The sequence below is a fragment of the Prosopis cineraria genome, unplaced genomic scaffold (genome assembly GCF_029017545.1).
Source record: "Prosopis cineraria cultivar Desert tree isolate PC_DT_omini unplaced genomic scaffold, ASM2901754v1 PC759, whole genome shotgun sequence".
Classification (NCBI taxonomy): Eukaryota; Viridiplantae; Streptophyta; class Magnoliopsida; order Fabales; family Fabaceae; genus Prosopis; species Prosopis cineraria.
In genome coordinates this window covers 7,591-31,372 of record NW_026556084.1, presented here as the reverse complement: position 1 = coordinate 31,372, position 23,782 = coordinate 7,591, and the positions used below count along the sequence as shown (strand labels likewise).

Below are 23,782 nucleotides of genomic sequence, written 5' to 3'. Positions count from 1 at the left end.
ACTAAATAGTTAAGTCCCAATAAAACTAAGTATATATGCTTCTAATTAACTATGTTTATGAGCGTCTGACATAAGCTAAGTAATTCTATAAGTCTCTTTAAACAGTGTGTGTCTATATAAACCTTACATGCACTAATCTTCTAGCATAATATAATATTACTTTTAGAGAAGTTTCTTAGTTAATTTTAATTATTAATTAACTAGACTGGCATACAGATTCTGCCTTTTCCATGATGTGGCGTGGTATATTAATTTTAAGCAGTCTATATGCAGATAATTGTGCCTTGATCTGCGTTATACTCCCTCACACTTTACCAAAATATAATATATCTTTTAAAAATTCTATTTAATTCAAAATATAAAACATTTGGTGTTTTTTATAATTATTTTTTTAACTATATATATTATTAGTCCTTTTATATTACTCTTTTTGAAAAAAAAGGATGCACTAGAATTTCAAGTACTATTATTAAGGTACATATATAAAGTATTTAATAAAAATATAATTAGAAAGATGTACAAATTTTTAAGAGATTATTGAATTTTCACCTTTTATTTTTTCACTGTAAGCTAGTTATCAGCGCTAGAGGTCTGGCCTGGAAGGAATAGTTTTCAACTTATACAATAACATATTCTTGTGTTAAATATATAGGTGCTGATTTAAAGTTTTCCAAGTTAATTACCTATATATAATCAATTATTTTAAAGATTAGTCTGTTAATTAAAGCCTGCTGCTAACTCTTAACATGCCAATTAATTAAGACACCGAGCTAAATTATGCATAGAACAATGTTTTGTGTTAATTGCTCAAGCTTTATGTGTTCTTCTCTAAGCTATTTTCAAAATTTAGATTTTCTCAATTAAATATATAATATAAAAAGTATATAAAATTATTTTACAAGATATCCGTGAGTATACCCTTCATTATTCATGCGAAACGTACAAAACAAATTCGGTTAAGCCGCTTATTCATTAATCCCCTTCTTAATTAGCCACAACAGAAGAAAATTCACCTTGACACTGAAAAAGCAAAATATATGAAACCCAAAATGAGCTGGCTCACATTAAACGATGCCGTATGGGCTTGAGAGACTCGTAAGTCACAGGAGCAGGAGGCGAGGAGGCCGTTTCAACGTACTTGGAATCGTATTTCTTACATGGAACAAAGGTGAGGGACCTTGCATTCGGACATGGTTTCACAAAAGACAAAAACTTTTGGCATTCTTCAGGTGATTTCTGATTGGGAAGGCCCTTTATGCAATTCTGGCTCACATCAAGCACCTTCGAATTTATCAGCTTCTTGCATTCTGGTCCAACTTCAGTGAAATAATTTCCCGCCAAGGAAAGATTCCCATCGTTGCGAATCCCAGGAAGCTCGCATACTGCTTCCGGAACAGTGCCGTAGAATTTGTTGTTAGCTAAATTCAAGAACCGAATCTTCTCTAAGCAAGCGAAAGAGTTTGGAATCGGACCCGTCAACGAGTTCTTGCTCACGTCGAAGACTACTGCGTTCTTCAGGAACCCAATCTCGAAAGGTAAGCACCCAGAAAACTGGTTTCCCAAGAAGAGAACTTCCGTCAAGGTGTTTGACGCTAGTCCTATGCTTCTTGGGATCGGTCCGGTGAACTTGTTATTGGCGAACGTGAGGTATCTTGCCGGTGTGCACCCGAAATTCCACGGAAGGTTGCCGAAGAAGTTGTTGTTGTTGATGAAGATGACGTCTAGATCCAGAAAGAAGAGCAATGGAGGGACTAGTCCGGTGAGGCTGTTGAACCGGAGATCTAAGAAAATGAGTTGTTGGGCAAATAGAACTTGCCATGGGAAATAACCCTCGAGCTTGTTGTTGCTTAAATCGAGCTCGTAGAAATATGGGTATCGAATGATTTCTTTCGGAACTGATCCCGTGAAGTTGTTGGAGTTGGCATGGAAGAAGGTCAGTTCTGGGATTCCCAGGATTAGTGTGAGATCCAAGCATGAACCTTGACTAGTGGAGAAACCAGCCTGGTTGAAATCTAGTCCTGAAACGGCTAGCTCATCTGAATTTGGAAACTCATCGCATTTAACTCCTCTGTAGTCACAAGGGCTGACACCCTTCTTCCAGTTTCTGGTAAAGCCGGTGGGGTCATCGATTGTGGCAGCGAATTTCAGGAGCACAGTTTGCGCTCTCAGAAGCCTGGGGCAGAGAGGCGGAGGCGGCGGAGGGGGGCAGTTGGCCGGAGGAAAGTCGTCTTCGGGGGAAGAAGCAGGGGCGTTCTGCGATGCTTCTTCTCTTTGGGAGCGAGGGAGGTCGGCAGAGAAAGCTGAGAGTGAAGGGTGAAGCAAGGAAGAAGATAGTATGAGTGAAAGGACACACAAAGACATGGTGTCCATTGTGTGAACCGGAATGATTTCTTGAGCTAAGTTTAACGAGCTTTATAATGGTGGCGAAGGAGAAGACAAGGTTGACGACCTTAGCCCACTTCTCTGCCACTAATAGTCACTAGATTCTTTTTTTTTTTTTTTCTTTTTTTCCCCTTTCCACAAGATACTTCCTTGGTTTCCATTTATAAAACACGTTTAAATAAAATAACATGTATCAATAAAATTTATTAAAAATATTTTATAATTTTATTTTTTAAAAATAAAAATGTTTTTTCATCTTAAATTATAAATATTTTTAGATAAAATTTTATATATTAATAAATCTTCTTAAATACACTTAGTAATTTTATTTTTTTAAAATAAAAATATAAATTTTTAAAAATATTTTTTATTTAATAACCTTAAATCTACACTTAGTTAATATTAATAGAGAGCAAGAAATTATAATATTAAAATAAATATATTTAATGAAACCTTAATATTATCAAAATATTTTATATTTTGAGATATCAAATCTCTTTTAAAAATGTCTTATAATTTAAAATGAAAATAGCATAAACTTTTATAAATGTTCTTCATTTAAAAAGAGAGAATATAATAAGAAGGCTAATATTAAAAAAATATCATTAATAAAATTTTATTTTTATCAAAGAATCTTATATTTTGAGATGTCAAATTATTTTTAAAAATATTTTAAAAATTGGGATAGAAGTAGTAAAATTTATGTGACTTAAGTCTCAAAAACTCACCAAAACTAAGCATGCTTTTAAATTTAAAAAATACTTATAAAAGTACTTATAAATTACCTGTGGCAGAGCCAACATATTTGAGGGGTGCACTCACTTTTGGGGAAAATACATGAAAGTGGTAGTATAAATTTTGATATTTTTCCTCCACTGGTCATAAGATTTTGCACGCCCTATAAATCTAAATCATTTTTAATACTTTGATAGTAGATACGCATAACAATATCTAATCTAAAAGACATATTTATTTACTAGTTTAATTTTAATCTTTTTTTTGAAATTAACAATGATTTCACCTCTCATCATTGCAATGGTTAAAAACAACCTTTACTTTTGCCCCAAAGATCAGGAAAAATGGGTGAGACTATTAAAATAATAATTCAGTACAAATATATTTAAGGAAATACTTTTAATAACATAGGCTATAAATTTGTTATATACTTATTACAAACCTAAAAAATCCATTGCAGAATAACTATAAAATATGCAATTTTAGTTTAAAATTATTATTTTTTAGTTTCAAATTTTAAAAAGATATACCACATCCGTGACTTTGAGTCCTTGTTTCACCATTGCATATTATCTACCAACAAAGTAATTATTGATAGTAAGATTTAATCATAGAGGCTCGTGGGTCATAAGCCAAATCTTTATTAACTTGAAAACTTTTGCTAGCAATAGCTAGTAGATTTTATACCATTGAATTAGTATTTTCTCATGGCAAAAATAGAAATCATATATTGCAAAATACTTTTCACTAAAAGCTATCTATTCTACATCTATTATTACGTCGTCAAATTTAAGTATTATGAAATCTAATTAAATGAATATTTATTAACCATATTTTTTTATTTTATTCACAAAGATTTAAATTTGAGATCTTATATTTAAGCTTTCGTGAGGTTCAGTTCCTATCTATACTAATTTTTTGTGTGCATACATATCACTTGTTTTGACATCACATTTTTTAGTAGCAGTGAGAGTTAGGGTAAATAGATAAAATTATGCAAACACCTAAAATTAATTCATCTACATTGAAAATGGAAAACCAGATCAACTTTAGTGCGGAGCCCTCAAGTGGTGACGGTAGAAGTTTTCTAGCTTGGACCGTGAGATTCGTCCCAAGATTGGGAAAAATTTACCAGAAGATTGTGAATAGGACAAGAGTTATATATTTAACATTATATAATTCATGTGTTTTTATCTAATAATATCAAAATAAATAAATTTTAATGTGTTGATAATATCAATAATAAAAATTTTATAAAATAAATAATATATAAATAATACACGTGTTTTAATTTAATTAAAAATAAATATCTTAACTTTGTAAGAATAAGTTGTCCTTGTACAAAAACGGTGCACCAGCTCCATGCACTGGATTGACTTAATATTAATAAGTATTAGCATATGAACCATCAAGACGATGCTAGTGGGCCAGCTACACCTAATGGGCCTAAGAAACCTGGAGTGAGGGGAATTAAGTTACCATGTCAGATTAAAATAATATTGTTGCCACGAAAATGTAATATTGACTTGTGTGTTTTTATTGGAGAGAACAAGTGTAATGTAGCGTACTACTAGGTGCACCTAAGAAACGTCAATAAAGCCACTTATGCTTTGTTTTTGTCACATTCCAAACTTCAACCTCAAGAAACATCAATAAAGCCATTACTAATTAAGCAGTGTGGCAGGCTGTCGTGATGGAAAGTGAGAGTGGCACTAAATATACAAAATAGTGATGATATTTTATTGTGAGTAAACTAAACATTACACATTTTATTTTTGTGTATAAAATGAATGACTCGTTATATATTTTTTTTAAAAGACACAATTATATATTCTCAAAAGATGTTGAAAGTAATAATAATTATTTTTGCTACAATTAATTAACAAGAATAATAAAATTAAGTGCAAATATTATTTTGTATGGTAAACGCAAAAACTTCAAAATGAGCATACTTTTTCACGACTTATAAATAATATGATTTATTAAAAACTTTGCTATATTCTGGCCAAAAAAGTTTTGACATACATACATACATATAAATAAAATAATAATTTGCAATGTTACATACCGACCGAGAGAGAGAAAAAAAAAAGGGCACAGTTGGTGTCTTGTGCCACATTCCAAGCTTAAAGAATTAAAGAAAAACCACTATTTCTTCTTGGACCACAAAAAAAAAAAAAAAGACATTCATTGATAGACTTTGGTATGGCATGATGTGCTTAATGGTTTTTTTTTTTAAGACAAGTGGGGATGGGTATTACATTTTTTATGTAGTTTCTAACCCTTCAAATGTAACATTGTGTATTATCAATTATAGATACCCGTCTTCCTTTTCATGAGAAAGAGAAAAGACCAAATAGTTGGTAAGAAGAAAACACGTTTCAACACATCATACATTGCAATATATGATTCAGTCTTCTGAGAAATAAGTACTTTCACAGTTTAGCATAGAAAAACCCTATTGATAAATACTTGAAAATTATTAACAGAAATGTATTGGACATCTTAATTACATTGCTTATTCATTAATCACAAAAGACGAACGATGGAGGGAAAAGACACATGCAATGCAGAACAAGCCAAACCAATGAGCTTAGGCTCACATCAAACGATGTCGTGTCGGCTTCAGGGCCTCGTAAGTCACAGGCGCAGGAGCCGTAGCAGTTTCATCATACTTGGGATCACGTTTCTCACACGGAACAAGCTTGAGAGACCATTCATCGGGACATGGTTTCACATAAGACAAAAACTTGTAACATTCTTCAGGCGATTTCTGATTGGGAAGCCCCTCTATGCAATTCTGACTCGCATCTAGCACCCTTGATTTTATCAGCTTCTGGCATTTCGGTCCAACTTCAGTGAAATAGTTATCCCTCAAGGTCAGATTTCCATCGTTGCGGATTCCAGAAAGTTCGCATACTGATTCAGGAACAGGGCCGTAGAATTTGTTTTGTGCTAAGTTCAAGAACCGAATCTTCTCTAAGCAAGCGAAAGACTCTGGGATTGGACCCGTCAATGTGTTATTGCTCACATCGAATACTACGGCCTTTTTCAGGTACCCAATCTCGTAAGGCAAGCACCCAGAAAACTGGTTTCTCAAGAACAGAACTTCCGTCAAGGTGTTTGACGCGTTTCCTATGCTTCTCGGGATCGGTCCGGTAAATCTGTTGTTGGCGAATGTGAGGTATCTCGCTGGCGTGGACCCGAAATTCAATGGAAGGTAGCTGCTGAACTTGTTGTGGTTGATGAAGATAACGTCGAGATCCATGGTGAAGAGTTCTGAAGGGACTGGTCCGGAGAGGTCATTGAAGCGGAGATCTATGAAAAGTAATTGCTCAGAAGCAAGAAGTTGCCTTGGAAATCCACCCTCGAGCTTGTTATTGCTTAAGTCGACCTCGTAGAAAAATCGGTATGTAGTGATTGATGTGGGGACTTGTCCTGAGAAATTGTTGGAGTTGACATGGAAGAATGTTAGTTCTGGGATTGCCAGGATTCCAGAGAGATCCAACCTTGAACCTTGACGACCAGAGAAACCAGCTTGGTTGAAATCTAATCCTGAAACGGCTAACTCACTCGAATTTGGATACGTATCACATTTGATTCCCCTGTACTGACATGGGTCGGGACCGTTCCAGTTGCTGGTAAAGCGATTGGGATCGTCAATTGTGGCAGCAAATTTCAGAAGGACACGGCGTGCTCTCTCCAGCCGGAACGACAACGGCGGCGGCGGAGGTGGGTGGTGGTATTCGGGAGGATAGTCGTAATTGGGAGGAGCAGGGGCATCTCCTCCCCCTCCGATGATAATCTCCAATGCTTCTCTTTCTGGGCGAGGGAGTTCTGCAGAAGAGGCTGAGAGAGATGAATGAAGCAAGGAAGAAGATAATAAGAGTGAAAGAACACAGAAAGAGATGGTGTCCATTATTGCGTTAACAAGTATGATGATCTCTGGAGCCAAGTAGAATGCAATTTATAATGGTGGAGAGAAGGAGATCAAGTCAAGGTTCGCGAGCTTCAGTTCACCATGGAAACACAGTACAGTTAAGGTGTTAAATTATTGGTATGGTCATTTAGTCTAATTTTTAAAATGAGTAGACGTAGGTGTTGGTGTTGGTTGCCAAGAAACAAAAATAATCAACTTGGAAGGGTGTTTACTTTTTCAATATTTTCATGTCCCTCGTTGATCTACATAAAATTTGTTTGCTTTTGAAGCAATATTTACAAACTACAAATAGTAGATAATGAAGACGAATTTTGATCTATTTTAAAGATTAAATGTAAATAAAAATACATATTTTTTGTTAATTTCAGCTATTTTTCAAGCACTTCGTTAATTACAACAAACTGATTTTTTTTAAAAGAAAAATGTACGGGAACTTGAAAGTGGGAGTTTAATAGAATTAATTGGACGGGGCAACTAACCCTGTTTTTCAATGATATGGCATGGGATACTAATTTTAATTAATCTATGCAGACAATTGTCCTATGGTCTCCAAAGATATTTTGAATTTATGTAAGAACATATTCTTGTGTTAGGTAAGGTGTTGAAGTTTCCATGTACAATGTAATTAATTATTAAATTATTTTACAGATAAGTCTAATCAGGCCTGGTAACAACTCTTATTTTTGTGAATTTTTATTTTTTTTACGACAAACACTCTTATTCTGGAATCAAACATGCCAATTTAAATATCAACTTGAATTTCCTATGCTAGTCGCCGTAGTTTTATAAAATTTCCAATCAGATCCCTAAAAGTGCCACCTGGGAAAATGCAGTTAGGCTGATGCTTAGGTGTCAAACTGTAAGATATATGAAGTGGCAACAAATAGGCGTGACGTATGACCTTCATGCTGATTTTCCTACTGGGAATTAAAATGGTTAAATTCTCTCAAGAAAAAAGGGCAGAAGTTCATTTCAATTTGATTCGGAAAAAGATTATTACTTGCAGAGAAAATACAATCTGAAATTAAGAATGTGGGGGTGATTTACCAAAAGAAGAGCCCTAGTAAGCAATTTGAAAATTCAAGAAAACGGCAGTACTGAATCGCTAGTTCCCCCCCAAAATATAATTTCAAAGAAATCTTAAAATTAATATTGGTCATAAATTTATTTGAATCTTTCAGCACCAAAAGCATACGAGTGGTACCAAGTAAAAGAATGATATCATTCTTCTATTGTATTGTTTAGATGATGCAAGGCTTTTGAGCACGCATCTATCTTAAGTACAAATTGAAATAATTCAATCCTATCTATTGGGGGGTGGGTGGGGGTGTGTGTGTGTGTGTGTTTTTTTTTGTTTTTTGGGAGGGGGGTGTTATATTTTAATAACCATTTTTGCAAGTTGACTCAAAAACAAATATGCTCTTTTTTTATTATCAGGCACGTTTAATCTTTTTACATGAATTAAAAAAAGTTAGTTTTTTTCTCTTGATATTATTAAAAAAATGAATGAAATGTACTTTTATTTTTACCCCTTACTTTAAATAATAATACAACTACATTAAATATTTTCACACTAATTAAAAAAGTGATTTAATTATTACAAGATACTATATTTTGAACTAAAAATTACTCCTACAAGGTATCTTATAAATAAGATTATAGAGAGTAAATTACAAGTTGACAAGGCAAGTAAACGAAATATAAAAACTAAATTGAATAAATCAAAGTAGCTAAAGTCTTAAATGACAAATAACTTGATAGCTAAAGTGTGTTTATATAAACCAAGGAAGTTTAGCCGTACATGAATGTGTGACACAACAAAACAATTATTAAAAACGTATATAAAATCCATAAAGAGAGAGAAGATATTTAACCAAGTTTATTAAATAAAATTCCTTCCCATCCGCCTAGATTTAGTCGATGGCCAAATGAATGGACAATAGAGCCTCTTTCGTCATGCCTTTAATATAATCAGAACTCCGAGTGTCACTTGGTTCAGAAAATCATATTTTGCAAATATGAGGAGTACTTTCAGTTTTCCTGTCAGAATATAAAATAATATATTATTTTTAAAAAAAGTAAGAATGTGTATGTGCGCGCATAATCGAATTTACCGGTTAATTTATTAATTAGACCAGTCAACTCTGGTTGAGTTTTGATGGTATAATTTATGCTATTATATCTTCTTTATACACAATCTTTCATTAATTTTATGTCTTTCTTAATGCAATTCGGCTATCCTTTTCAATTAAAATTCATTCAAATCAAACCAACAAAGCTCTGTAACTAAAGATAAGGTGCTACTTTCTAAATCCTATGAATCAGAAAAGGACTTTATGAGGGTGGGTGGGGGTGTGTGTTTGAACAAATGAAACTAATCAAAAGCATTTAATTAATTTTTTCTCTCTTGATATTATAAAAGATAAAATATACTTTTATTTTTATTCCCAACTTTAAATAATAATATAACTATATTAAAAACTTTTACGCTAATTAAGAAAAGATAAAATTAAAAAAAATGATTTAATTATTATAAAATCTTATATTTTGAACCAAAAATTACTCCTACAAAGTATCTTATAAATAAGATTACAAGGAGTAATTCACAAGTTGACAAGGAAAGTAAACGAAATATAAAAACTAAATTGAATAAATCAAAGTAACTAAAGTCTTAAATGACAAATAACTTGATAGCTAAAGTGTATATATGTAAACCAAGGAAGTTTAGCCGTACATGAATGTGTGACACAACAAAACAATTATTAAAAACGTACATAGAATCCATAAAGATAGAGAAGATATTTAACCAAGTTTATTAAATAAAATTCCTTCCCATCCGCCTAGATGTAGTCAATGACCAGATGAATGGACGATGGAGCCTCTTTCGTCATGCCTCTAATATAATCAGAACTTCAAGTTTCACTTGGTTTAGAAAATCATATTTTGCAAGTATGAGAAATACTTTTAGTTTTCCTGCCAGGAAATAAAATAATATATTGTTTTTTAAAAAATAAGAATGTGCGCGCGTATAATCGAATTCATTGACTACTTCGTTAATTAGACCAGTCAACTCTGGTTAAGTTTTGATAGTATGATTTACACTATTCTATCTTCTCTATGTACAATCCTTCATTAATTTCACGTCTTTCTTGATGCAATTCAGCTACCCTTTTCAATTGAAATTCATTCAAATCAACCCAACAAAACTCTGTAACTAAAGATAAGGTGCTACTTTCTAAATCCTACGAATCAAAAACAGACTTTATAGGTGGTGTGTGTGTGTTTGAATAATGTTATTTTGTACAAGTTTATTTGAATAGTTGAATGCTCTCAAGAAATGTTTTAAGATCCATATCAACCCGAACGGTCGAACTAGTTAGACCGTCACCCGTTGAAGAAAGCGGGCTAGTTCAACCAATTAACCCATATTAGCTATTGACCCAAGTTAGACCGCCTGGAACCGAACGATTTTTATAAACAAAGAAAAGAATCAAAACTCGAAGCGTGTTTTTATAGGTCAATAGCGAGTCAAAAAGAGGGATAAGATTGGTATTTTGAAAATTAAAAAACTCTTATCGAGTTCTCGCACAGACCACTAGAAACCTGACCCATCCAGCATTAATGTTGCTCGCAGCTCAAACTCAAAAATCAGCGTCTCAATCATCAATCTCAGTATCTCACTTCTCTTCTTTGTTCTCTCTCCATCTCACACGGTGGGTTTTGATCAGTCATCGCCTCCTTAAATCTCAATTGTTTGGGTTCCATTTATGTGGGTCTTCGTCATTCAGCCAGTTAGCTATATGGGTTCTTTCTTCATCTTCTTCACCATTCAGCCATCTCGAAGTTTTGCTTCTTGCCTTCCCAATGATCTGGGTTTTACTTTCGGCTTCTTGGTTGACTCTTGCCCAAGCGTGCAGTTGTCAGATACACCGAGACAATCAGACGACGTTGAACTCAGCATCCTTCATTCTTCATCTTCTTCATCAATCGCGCTCTCTCTCTCTCTCTCTCTCTCAGTCCTAATAAGATTTTCTGTCTGCCTCATCTATCCCTCTGCCTAATCTAATCTAATGCCCATGGTTTTGAATAACAAGGAATGAATGTTGATGGATGAACTTTTTTATTTATTGCCTGAGCTATTTATTGCAAAACAAAGATTGCTAAATGGATGAAGACGAATTTGTTTTTTATTGTCTAAGAGTTATTTATTGTAAATAGAGGTTTTTTTTTTGTAGTGATTATGCCTGAATCTTGATCCACTCGAGAGTCTTGTACTGTGTTGTCTGCTCTATAATTTATTCATGGACATAGTTATAATTATATTCACATTGTCCTGATCCATTTGATACTCGAGAGTTGTTTATTGACAAAATAAAAAGGCTATATTCATATTGTCTGTCTATTTTTAATTTGTTAATTTATTTGTTTAGGTGTAGAAAATGTCATCATCTGAACATACATCTATTGCTGCATCTACTCAATCTATTAGTGCTAAATCAGATCCTACATGGGAGCATTGCACTCAAACACCAAACAAAAAGGAAGGTAGAAAACCTTGCTTAAAATGCTTGTATTGTGTAAAGGAATTTAGTGGTGAGCGAATTAATAGAATGAAATAGCACCGTGCTAGAAAAAAAGGAGATGCCATTAGTTGTAAAAATGTGCCTCATAATGTTCGCTTTCGATTGGGGGAAAATTTAAAAGAGATTGAGGGAAAGAGAACAAAAAAATAAGATAAACCAACAGAATCAGAGGATAGTCTATTTGCGGAAGATGATTGAAATATGAAAGAAATGGCTCTTCCACAGTCTCAAGAAAAAGTGATTGAAGCAAATGTTCTAAGTTCTTCTCAATCAAGAAAAAGGAAGGCATTTGAACTTGCAGAGAAATTCTTTGCCCCAAGGACAACCCTGAGTGCACAACCAGGAATACAAAGTACATTTGTAGATAAAGAAGCTTTGCATAGAGCTGGTTTAGCTATTGATAGGTGGTTATATAATTATTGTATTCCAATAAATATTGTAAATTTTATTTACTACCAACCTATAGTAGATGCTATTGTTGCTATTGGTCCTGGTTATAAAGCCCCAAATTACCATGTTGCGAGAAGTAAAATATTACAAGACATGAAGAAGGAGGTTCAGTTAATAGTTGATGAATGCAGAAGTTTTTAGGCTAAAATTGGTTATACTATAATGGTGAATGGTTGGCAAGATCAAAGAAATAGGCAGTTGATTAATTTTCTTATTTATTATCCTAGAGAAATTATTTTTATTAAATCTATTGATGCTTCAGATATAGTTAAAGATGCTCAAAATCTTTGCAATTTATTTATGGACATAGTTGCATTTGCTGGTGCAAATAATGTTATTCATCTAGTAACTGATAATGCGGCTAATTATAAAGTTATTGGGAAATTATTAAATGACAAGTACCCTTCTATTTTTTGGTCTTTTTGTGCTGCCCATTGCTTAAATTTGATTTTAGCAGACATAGGTAAGATGGAGACTATTACAAGTTTAGTAGCACATACATCTATGGTTTCAAAATTTATATATAACCATACATTTTTGCTAGCTTAGTTGACGAAAAGAGAGGTAGGTGGAAATCATTTGCCTAGGGGCCACATGGTTTGCCACTACTTTCATTGCTTTGAAGAGTATCTATGAGCACAAATATGATATATAAGCCTTGATAACTAACAAGGCATTTATAAGCTCTAGATCACTGTTTTGAAAACCGGACCGGACCGGCCGGTCGGACCGGTCGGACCGTCGACCGGTCTGGTTTCTGGTCTGGTTCAAAGGAAAAAACCGTTTTCAGAGTTAAGCCGAGTTGAGCCGTTTCAAACCGGCGGTCGGACCGGGAACCGGATCCGGTTTTCAAAAACCGGACTGTTCAAAAAAAACTTTTTTTTTTATTTTTTATCAAATTTTTTTTAAAAAATGACTAATTTTTTTAATCATTTGATATTATAGTGTATCATATAACTTATTAAGTCGTGATAAACTTAAAATATTTAAGTTTTTTAAGTTAAATAGCAATTTCATATATATTTCTTATATTTAAATTATTATATACATATATAATTTTTTTTAATTTAATTATTACGTCACCGGTTGGACCATTGGTCCAACCGGTTGAACCATGCGAACCGTGAATCGCTGACTTTTTCGGTTCAATGTCCGGTCCAGTTTTGAAAACACTGCTCTAGATACTCCAAGGATCGAAAGGCTAAAGATCTGACAATGACTGTGTCGGACAACAAATTTTGAAACAACTGTAAAATTATTATTGAAATTGTAAAATCACTCATCTAATTATTGAGAATTGTTGATTATGATGATAGGCTATCACTTGAGTGTGTCTATGATGGTATGTATAAAGCAAAGAAAGTTATAAAGAATGCTTTTTTGAAGAAAAAAATATTTGTATGAGCCCTACACAAGGATTATTAAGAGAAGGTAGGATTCTCAACTTTGACAAAATCTTCATGTAGCTGCTTACGTTTTCAATCCTACTTTTCTTTATGATAAAGAAAATTTTTTTTAAAAGCCAGAGGTTATGTAAGGATATCTTACTATTATAGATAAGAAAATCTCTTTTAATAAGACCAAGTTCTTGCAATAAGGCACACGATATCAGGAAAAGAGTGGTAGCTTTAGTCATCTATTGGCTATTGAATTTGTAAAATCAATACAACCTGGTAAAGTAAAGATTTATATATTTATTTTTCATATTTATTATCTTACAACTTTATCTGTAAAATCTTTTCTAATAACTTTATATTTAATATGGCAGATGAATGTTGGCCATTGTCGCACCCGAAAATGCGACGTGGATGATACGAGAGCAGAGGTTCTGGCCTTCAAGGTGGGAACTTGATGAAACAGGAGTCGCCACCAAAATTTTGAGGTAAATCTTGGGAAACCAATAAAAGGAGAATAAGGATGGTCTACTTAAAGTTTGTTGTGTTAAATTAATATAATTTTAAAATTATTTTAATTATCCCTTTCTTATTTACGTGTTTTAGAAAATGATAATAATAAAATAAAAAATATTTATTTATTTATGAGGGAGGACTTGACTCAGAATCCGACGCTAAGGCCTATATATCCTATAATGGCGATCAAAATTCATGTAGTTTGGGCTTAATAATTTATCATTTTGTAAATAAAATAATTTTCTGAAATTTAGATATGTATATTTTAAATTGCAAAAGTAATTTAATTTTAATTATTTTCTTAATTTTTAAATTTTTGGAATAAGGAAAGAAAAGAGTTTAAGATTATTATTTTTTATATTTCATGATTAAAAATTTAACTGCTATATCTGCAAAGCCTTATTGACTTATACAATAATGCAATTATTTTAAATATCCGTGAAAATTCTGAAATCTCACATGATAAAAGAATTTAGCAATTTAATTTATTTATATTTAAGCCTATACATACATACATACATACATACATACATACATATATATATATATATGTATATGTATTAAAGATTCTTAATCATTATACCTGTAAAAATTTATTGACTTTTACAATAATATAATTATTTTAAATATATGTGGAGATTTCAAAATCTTACACGATAAAAGATTAAATAATATACATTTAAGTTCATTTTTAATTTAATTGATTTAATATATAACTTATATATATTTCTTTAAAAACTTAATCATTATATTTACAGAGTCTTATTGACTCATACGATAATACGATTATCTTAAAAATTTACGGAGATTCAAAAATCTTACATGACTAAAAGATATAATTAATAAATATGATTACAATTTAAATACATTAATTTGATTAATTAATTTTTTTAAATTGTGTATTATATCATTATTTACTAAAATCATTTATTTATTATAGAAATTGAGAATCACTACATCTGCGAGAATTTATTATCCCACACGACGATGTGATTAATTTAAGTTTCTATGAAGATTTTTAAAATCTCATATGGGACTTAAATAAATTATTAATTTGAATTATAAAAAGTGAGTTAATTTTAATGATGGGCCTTTGCAACCTAGATTGACATATAAATTTTACTTTCATATCTGCAAAACCTGATTGATTTACACGATATGAAATTATCCTAAATATCTGTAAAGATTCAAAGTCTCACACAATAAAATGATTAAATAATATTCACTTTAAATATATTTTAATGTGTAATTATACAATGTATATTTTTAAATATAGAAATCCTAATCGTTATATCTGTGAAGCTTTATTAATCCACACAGGAATACGACTATCCTAAAGGTCTATGAAGTTTCAAAAATCTCACATGACCAAAAGATTTAATTAGTAAATGTAATTACAACTTAAGTACATTAATTTAATTTCTATAAAAAACGTTTATTATTTTATTTATAAAAACCATTTATTTATTTAATATATATACATTGATAACCACATCATCTGTAAGGATTTATTATATTACACGGTGATATAATTAATTTAAATCTCTATGAAGATTTTTTGAAATCTTACATGAGATTTAAATATTTTATTGATTTAAGTTAAAAAGAAAAGTTAATTTTAATGATGGGTCATTAGAACTCATATTAATATATACAAGTTGGATCTTCATACTTGCAAAATCTTATTGATTTATATGGTAGAGGATCATTTTATGAGAATTTTTAATTTTCTCTTGCGATATTAGTTATTCAAGAATATCCCTATTATGCTGCTTATCATCCAAAATTTATTATATTTAACTCTACAAAGGAACTCTAAAAATCTAGTAAATTTTATACATCAAATTGTACATGTAGAAAAATAGGGATACAAAAAGTTAACTCAAAAGTGCCTTTGTACAGGAAGAGAAAAATTCACCAATTAAGCTGTAAAATTAACATGAGGTTTATCGATAAATTCTCAAAAACCAATGTAATTGAATAGACAAATGAGATCTAAAACTGTTAAGAATTTTATGTCTCAAACAATACTTGGAGAGTGTCATGGATACAAAATTTCAGACTAAATTCACTTCATCAGCACATAAAAACACGTTACTCAGGCTGCAATGAACTAATAGAGGAAAGCTCTTCATGATTAGTTTCAAAACTAGCAGATTTGACCGTGCAAATGGGCTCCAAAAATCATGAAAATTTTACACATCAAACAAAACAAAAGGAGGAATATCTATGCAAAATTTCGTGCAAGGATTACCTAGGTACAGCTAGAGAAAAATCAACAAAGTGAGCTGTCAGGTGACAGTATATTTCTTAACCAGCCTTTAAAACTCAGCATACTTAATAAAAAAAATTAGATCTAAAAATCACGAAAATTTTATGCCTCAAACCAGACTTTAAGGAGAGGTTGGGTACAAAATTTCAGGCCAAAATAACATCTACAACAGTGTATAAAAATTCACAAAGGCAAGAAACAAAAGCAAGAAATGAAGACAAGTACATTTAGGAATCAGGCATAGTCTTTCAGACTTATAACAGTGGTAACCTTATCAGAGAAATCAAGGCCACATAAATATTTTTATCTTAAGCTATATCAATTTCAAGGATGAATGATTCCAAAAAAACTATAATTTCAAGAATCGTAGGTACACACAATTCATCAAAATTCATAACAATATGTACCTAACAATCATCAATCCACAGCAAACAATTTTGATGAATATCAAAAGAAGCGTGTTTTCGACCTTTTAATCCATATGTCCATTCAAATTTATGACCGAAAAAGAACAAAGGGATTTCTATATTTAGGCAACATATGTGCAAATTCATTTGTACATCTTAACATCAACATGAACTCTATGAAATAGGATATAGAAATAGTCGAAAAATCAAAATATTTAGTAAATCAGACTCAAGATTGGTTTCGAACCTTTTAACATAGACGGGCATATTCAATTGTTCCTTCTTCCTCATTGAACGTTTGGTCTCTCCCTCTGCCATGTTGTGCTTCCTTCCTCTCAATCATCCTCTTCCTTTTAATATTGTACATCTCTGAATCAAATTCTCCCGTGCTCTCTTGGTTTTCTCTTTCTCAAAGCTCTCGAAGCTCTGCTCTTCAAAAAAATCGCTCCCCTTTCTGTCTCTTGTTCAGAAAAGATCTCCCCCTCTTTGTCCCAGAAAAATCCCCTTTTATATCTCAGAAGAATATCATACCTGGGGAGCGTTGAAGCAGTAGAATTCTAGGTAGGCTACAATGCAATGCAATGATGTGATATTTGAAGTTGTGAAAAAGAAATAATTGGAATTTGTGGTTATCCTATATCAAGGACAATTGGAGGGATAATACAGTCGACGTGTATGTTTTTGTCTTTTTGTTTTTTGGGAAGTGGAGACCACAGTCGCACAAGAGCTTCTCGTTGAAGGCGAAGAGGTATAATTAAATTTACTATTTTTACAAATACCAGCCTGCTCTGTCGTCAGTTTTGCTGTTAATAATCTCTCTGTTTTGTTTCTTTCGGATACATATTCATCAGGGTTGCACAAAAGGTTAAACGGGATTGAATTTCGTCATAACTCAAAATTTGGCGTCTTTTATAAAAACAACTACATTAGGCAGTACATAATCTAATTTAGTTTAGTGATAATTTAAAAATTAATAAGATCGGACTTAATTTATAAGTTTGGAAGACTGGTTTTGTAAGTTCAATACTCACTTAGTTTTTTTTCTTCCTCTATGAAAGCCAATCATCCATTTCAATTTAATAAATTAAATTAAAAAAATACTTATAATTATAATAAATTCATAATAATTTTTAACAAGAAAAAAAATTTCAATTACAATCCAAGTAATCTAGATTATTAAATTATTAGTCAAAGCATGTGACTATACAAGAAACTAAACTTATTAAATTGTTAGTAGTCTTAACTTATTATTATAAATAATTAATAAATTAATTATAATCATAATAAATAAGTTTGTGTGTGTGATTTTTTTCTTTTTATAGGACTAGTTCTTTCCTTGAAAAAAGTAGGTCTTTTCAGAGGCGGCATCTGCCTCTATACATCCTCAATATTCAAGTTCAATGTACTCTTTCAATTTAAAAATATAAAATATTTTTAATTAAAATTTATTTTTTAAAAAATAATTATTTATTTTTAAATTAATTTTATATTTTTATATTTATTTTTATTAAATACCTTATAAAATTATTATTAATAAGAACATTTCTAAAAATAATAATAATTATATTTTAAAAAATTAAAAATATTTTATATTTTTAAACATTGAATTCCTTATTTAAAGGAGGAAGTATATTATTAATCTGTTCTATACATCCTCTCAATCATAAGAATATCATCCCCTTTTATATGTATTATTAAAATTTCTTTTTTTTTGTTGAATTTATTATTATTTTTATTAAATGTAAAATATGTTTAGACAAAATACAGTATTCACAGCCATATTTTGAGAGTAATTGTCTGAATGTTAAAAGTTTAGTTATTAAATTGTTAAGTCAAACTGCATATTCATTAGGTTGTGAAAGGAATTGGAGTATCTTTGAAAAAATACACTTCAAGAAAGGGAATAGATTGGAGCATAAAAGGTTGAATGATCTTGTATATGTTCATTACAATTTTCGCTTAAAGAATGGGTATATGATTTAAAGCTTTGTATTAATTTGCATTCATAAAGATTAGATAAATGAGTTCTTATAGTTTGCTATTGTCATATGTATTTTAGAGTTGCTAACAAGGGAAAAGTAATTGACCTGTTGATTTTAAAAGCATTGATAAAATTGACTATAGAGTAATGGAAGAAGATGATCCTTCTTTACTTCATGTTGATGAAATAGAAGGAGATATCTTTTATAATGAGTAAACACATTATTTCACAACAGGAAAAGGAAGGTTTGAATTTTTGAATCTTTTGAGCTTTATTACATACTGTCACTTTTATTACATTGTTCTCGTTAATGCTTTAATCTAGTTTGATCACTTTGATGCATTTGTTTGTAAAAATGATTAACAAAGAGTGAATGTGGTATAGGGTGAAGGGATTGATTTAGGATCATTTGGTCAGGAAGATGATGATAGTTACAATACAAATGCGAATGCTTTCAAGCCTAACCATGCTTGGATTAATCAAGTGGATTAATAAAGATCTGCCAATATCTTTGATAAGTGATGAAAGTATTAATTATCTTATAATGTTAGGTTTATGGATTGCAGATTATTGTACTTGTGAACTTGTTGCATTATGTCAATGATTTAACCAGAATATATTGCAGTGTTTTTGTTGTGTTAATGACTTGGGCGTTTTGAAAGACTTGGATGATGGTGTATTTTTGCTAACTTGTTGTATTAAAGATTTCAATGGTATTTTAAATGTGTGTGTGTGTGTTATTTTTTATTTAATTATTAGGTTGTCGGTCCAACCGATTGAACTATGAGACTCATGACTGTTGATTTTTTTTAATTTACTGTTTGATTTGGGTTTTAAAATATTGCTCTCAAATGTCCAACAATTTAAGAACTAAACATTTGTGCCTTGTCATTGAGGCAGGCATTTGGGCCAAACTTCAAGCCTTCGAAAACACAAAAAGTAATACCACTATTGCAACTTTGGACCTCCGAAAAAAATATTGGCAACAGATGTTCTGGAAAGGCATGACGGGCTCAATTAATTTTCTTTTCTAGAAAAGTGGTATGCCTATGCTTATCTCTCCCAGTGCGCATTCAGTACTCACTGGCACGTGATAATGAAATTAAAATATAGGGGGAATGGCACCTAATGTCTCCGAATAAAAGAAATTTGCACAAAAAGCCTAATACATTTTGAATTGATTTTACAAGCCCAAAAGCCTTACATGTAAATAATGTTTCCTAGCAAAAAGACTCATTTGCTTATCATTTGAAACATACAAGTTTTCCGAGTGTATATACATAGAATGCTCATATATAATATGACAAGGTCAATACATTAATAACATAATGTCTGTTTATTATATATAGTTCATATGGTTTAATTGAATAAAAATGTAAAAAATTTTCTAGTGCATGAATAATAAAATGTTTATATATAACTGACAATGTTCATATCTTAACAACACAATTTTAGTTTATTATACATAATCTGTGTGGCTTTGTTGAAGTGTTGAACAATAATATACAAATTTTTTAGGTGTATAAATAATGTTATATATATAACATAATAATATCCATATATTAATAACACAATATTTATTTATTATACATAATTTGCGTGGTTTAGTTAAACAATAATATATAAGTTTTCTAGGTGCATGAATATCAAAATGTTTGTATATGATATGACAGAGTTCTTACATTAGTGAGATAATGTCTTGCGCATGATATTATTTTTTCAAATGAGGGACAATCCAATTTTTCATCAAAAAATATATTTGTATACAAGACCTTTGGACTTATAAAATAAATTTATAATGTATTACGTCTTTGGTGGTAATTTTTTTGATCTGGGGCCTTGCGTGCCATTTTCTCTAAAATATATGCTATGGCTCAGTAACAATAATCGGCCCAACATGCTTCGGCTCACATTAGTACTGTCATTAGTTGGGTAATTGAGCTGAAATGCACTAAAACCAACAACACATGCATAACCACCAACAGATATTGATTCCGTTAATAATGATTTAGCTCATAATTTATAAAGTTATAAGATCAAGTCTTATTATTAATATAATAAATTTATAATAAATAATATATAAGTATTTTTATTAGTGTTGTTTGAGTTTAGAAGTATGTGTTGGTCAATTCACCTAAACTTATTTGAATTTAAAGAAAAAAAACACAACGTGGATATCTAGCCCTCGATGCAGAGATGAACTTCAAAACAAAACCAAAAACTTGCAAGTCTGGGCCAACAAAATATATATATATATATATATATATATGCTTTATCATAGACTGTGATAAGGCACGAAGGGCTTAATTTTCTTTTCTTCAAAAGTGGTAGGATCGCAAGTGATTAAATATTTTCTATATCTTTGCTTTTTTTGAAACGTCGCGGAAGATAGCATAAGAAGCATGACCGAAGAATTATTGAGAAGACTTCAATCTATGTTCTAAATATCATTATATATATATATATATATATATATATTACTATATGATTTTAACGTTTTGAAAAATATTTTCATCTTTTACTTGAAATCCTAAAGAATACGTTTTTTTTAAAAAAAAAGCTGAATAAGTAGGCGCATACATTATAAAAAAAATTATAAATTGTACTGTTCTTAACTTGTAACATCTGTGACTTGTTATTATAAATTTTGTATTTTATATTCATATAGTAGACTTGATTTGTTTATCATTTTCATGGCACAAGGAATGAAATTTTTGAAATCTTTTGTTCACTCTTGATAAGTATCAAAATTTAAATTTTCTTAATTAAGTTAATAATAATTATAAGGAGGAGCATTGGATATGTATACTGTACTCTTTTTTCTCTTTTCACTCTCTTTGTATTTTCCCCCATTTCTCCCTTAATTAATTTACACTTCATTTTCCTATAAAAAAAACAGGACACTTCATTATTAATTTACTTGAAGGAGGAGTCAAACTCCAAATATGGGAGAAGATCCTCTACTAGATTGTTTCAAAGAAAAAATAGAGAAGACGTGGATATCTCACCAACGAATTAATTTAACGTAGATGCAATTTCAAAAGTATATTTTTAATTATCTCCGTGAGTATCGTTCATGCCAAAACCAAAGCTCGGCAAATACATAGTTAAGTTAGTTAACTAAGAGAATAAAAAATATATTTACATTCTAAGATATATATGCTTCATTCATACAATTGCCGAATCAAATTTAGATCTGCTAAATCATAAAATTAACATCTTATTAGACTCGAGGAACGCCAAATTTCATTACACTGCTTATGCTTATTCATCAATATTCCCCATCTTAATTAGACACAAGAGACGAAAAATTCACAATATATAATATTACATATATAAACCCGCGACTCAAGAACACTTCTAAGAAGAAGATACAGGGAAGCCTCAACAATCAGCAGCTCCACATCGTCTGGCTCACATCAGTCGATGCCGTGTCGGCTTCAGAGACTCGTAGGTCACCGGCGCCGGAGGCGAAGCCGTTTCATCGTACTTGGGATAGTATTTCCTACATGGAACCACCTTGAGAGACTGTTCATCCGCGCATGGCTTCACACAGGACAGAAACTTGTAACATTCTTCTGGCGATTTCTGGTTCGGAAGGCCCTTTATGCAATTCTGGCTCACATCAAGCACCTTTGATTTTATCAGCTTCCAGCATATAGGTCCAACTTCAGTGAAATAGTTACCCCTCAAGGTCAGATTCCCATCGTTGCGGATTCCAGGAAGCTCGCACACTGATTCCGGAACGGCGCCGTAGAATTTGTTGTGAGCTAAGTTCAAGAACCGAATCTTCTCCAAGCAAGCGAAGGACTCTGGGATCGGACCCGTCAATGAGTTATTGCTAACATCGAAGACGGTGGCCTTTTTCAGGAACCCGACCTCGTAAGGTAAGCACCCAGAAAACTGGTTTCCCAAGAAGAGAACTTCCGTCAAGGTTTTTGACGTGTTGCCGATGCTTCTTGGGATCCGTCCGGTGAACCTGTTGTTGGCGAATGTGAGGTATCTGGCACGTGTGTGGCCGAAATTCCATGGAAGGTTGCCGCTGAATTGGTTGTTGTTGATGAAGATGACGTCTAGATCCCTGGTGAAGAGCTCTGGAGGGACTGGTCCGGTGAGACTATTGAACCTGAGATCTAAGAAAAGGAGTTTATCATTATTAGAGAGGACTTCCATTGGGAAACAACCCTGGAGCCTGTTGTTGCTCAAGTCGAGCTCGAAGAAAAATTTGTATTCCATGATTTTTTTGGGGACCTCTCCGGAAAAATTGTTGGAGTTGACATGGAAGAATGTTAATTCTGGAATGGAGTCCAGGATTCCTGAAAGACGCAAGCTTGAACCTTTGAGGCCAGAGAACCCAGCTTGGTTGAAATCTAATCCTGAAACGGCTTGGTCTTTATTTTGGTTTGGATACGCATCGCATTTAACACCCTTGTAGTTACAAGGGGTGTCATTGGGATCCCAGGTGCTGGTAAAGCAATTGGGGTCGTCAATGGTTTTGGCGAAGTTCAGAAGCACTTGGCGAGCTTTCACCAGAAAGGGGGACAGGCAGTCGGCGGGAGGAGAGTCGTCGGAAGGGGAAGGAGCTCCTCCGCCGCCGATGATGATCTCCAATGCTTCTCTTTCGGAGCGAGGGAGTTCGGCAGAAAAAGCAGAGAGTGAAGAGTGAAGCAAGGAAGAAGACAGTATGAGTGAAAAGATACAGAAAGAGATTGCAGCCATCGTTGCGAGTTAGGTTCAAGGAAGTATTGAGTGAGTTTAATAGAACTTTCGAAGATAAGGAAGGGCAAGTCAAGGACCACGAGCCTCGAGTCCACCATGAAACGCCCATCACAGTACGGTCAGGGCGCTTTTTTGAAACTAAAAATAAAAGAAGGAAATGTGTTTGGTTTAACAGAAATGAAGGGAAAGATTATTATTTCAAACAAAAATATGGCTATGTTATAACTTATCATTTTTTTAAAAATGTCAGTACTTTCATCTCTTAGACATATTAAAACTTTCATCTTAGATATTATTTATATGATAAATTTCATAAACATGTTTTTAAATAGAAAAATTAATTCAGTCAGTTTTATATTGCTAAGGCAAGGTCACAAGTTAGGAGAACAGGATAAGAGAGCAA

General features: G+C 32.0%; 3 protein-coding genes across 3 annotated transcripts; all 3 read right to left on the bottom strand.

Annotated features, from left to right (window-relative positions):
- Window positions 1–951: 951 nt before the first annotated feature.
- LOC129298270 (uncharacterized protein At4g06744-like) lies at window positions 952–2,373 on the bottom strand. Its single transcript, XM_054936653.1, has one exon. The coding sequence runs from the start codon at window positions 2,368–2,370 to the stop codon at window positions 1,060–1,062; it is 1,311 nt and encodes a 436-aa protein (XP_054792628.1). The 5' UTR covers window positions 2,371–2,373; the 3' UTR covers window positions 952–1,059.
- A 3,104-nt stretch (window positions 2,374–5,477) lies between these two features.
- LOC129298267 (uncharacterized protein At4g06744-like) lies at window positions 5,478–7,133 on the bottom strand. Its single transcript, XM_054936651.1, has one exon. The coding sequence runs from the start codon at window positions 7,034–7,036 to the stop codon at window positions 5,717–5,719; it is 1,320 nt and encodes a 439-aa protein (XP_054792626.1). The 5' UTR covers window positions 7,037–7,133; the 3' UTR covers window positions 5,478–5,716.
- Window positions 7,134–21,860: 14,727 nt separating this feature from the next.
- On the bottom strand, window positions 21,861–23,497 carry LOC129298269 (uncharacterized protein At4g06744-like). The gene has a single exon (XM_054936652.1). It carries the CDS (start codon window positions 23,377–23,379, stop codon window positions 22,075–22,077), a length of 1,305 nt encoding a protein of 434 aa, XP_054792627.1. The 5' UTR covers window positions 23,380–23,497; the 3' UTR covers window positions 21,861–22,074.
- Between the last annotated feature and the right edge of the window lie 285 nt (window positions 23,498–23,782).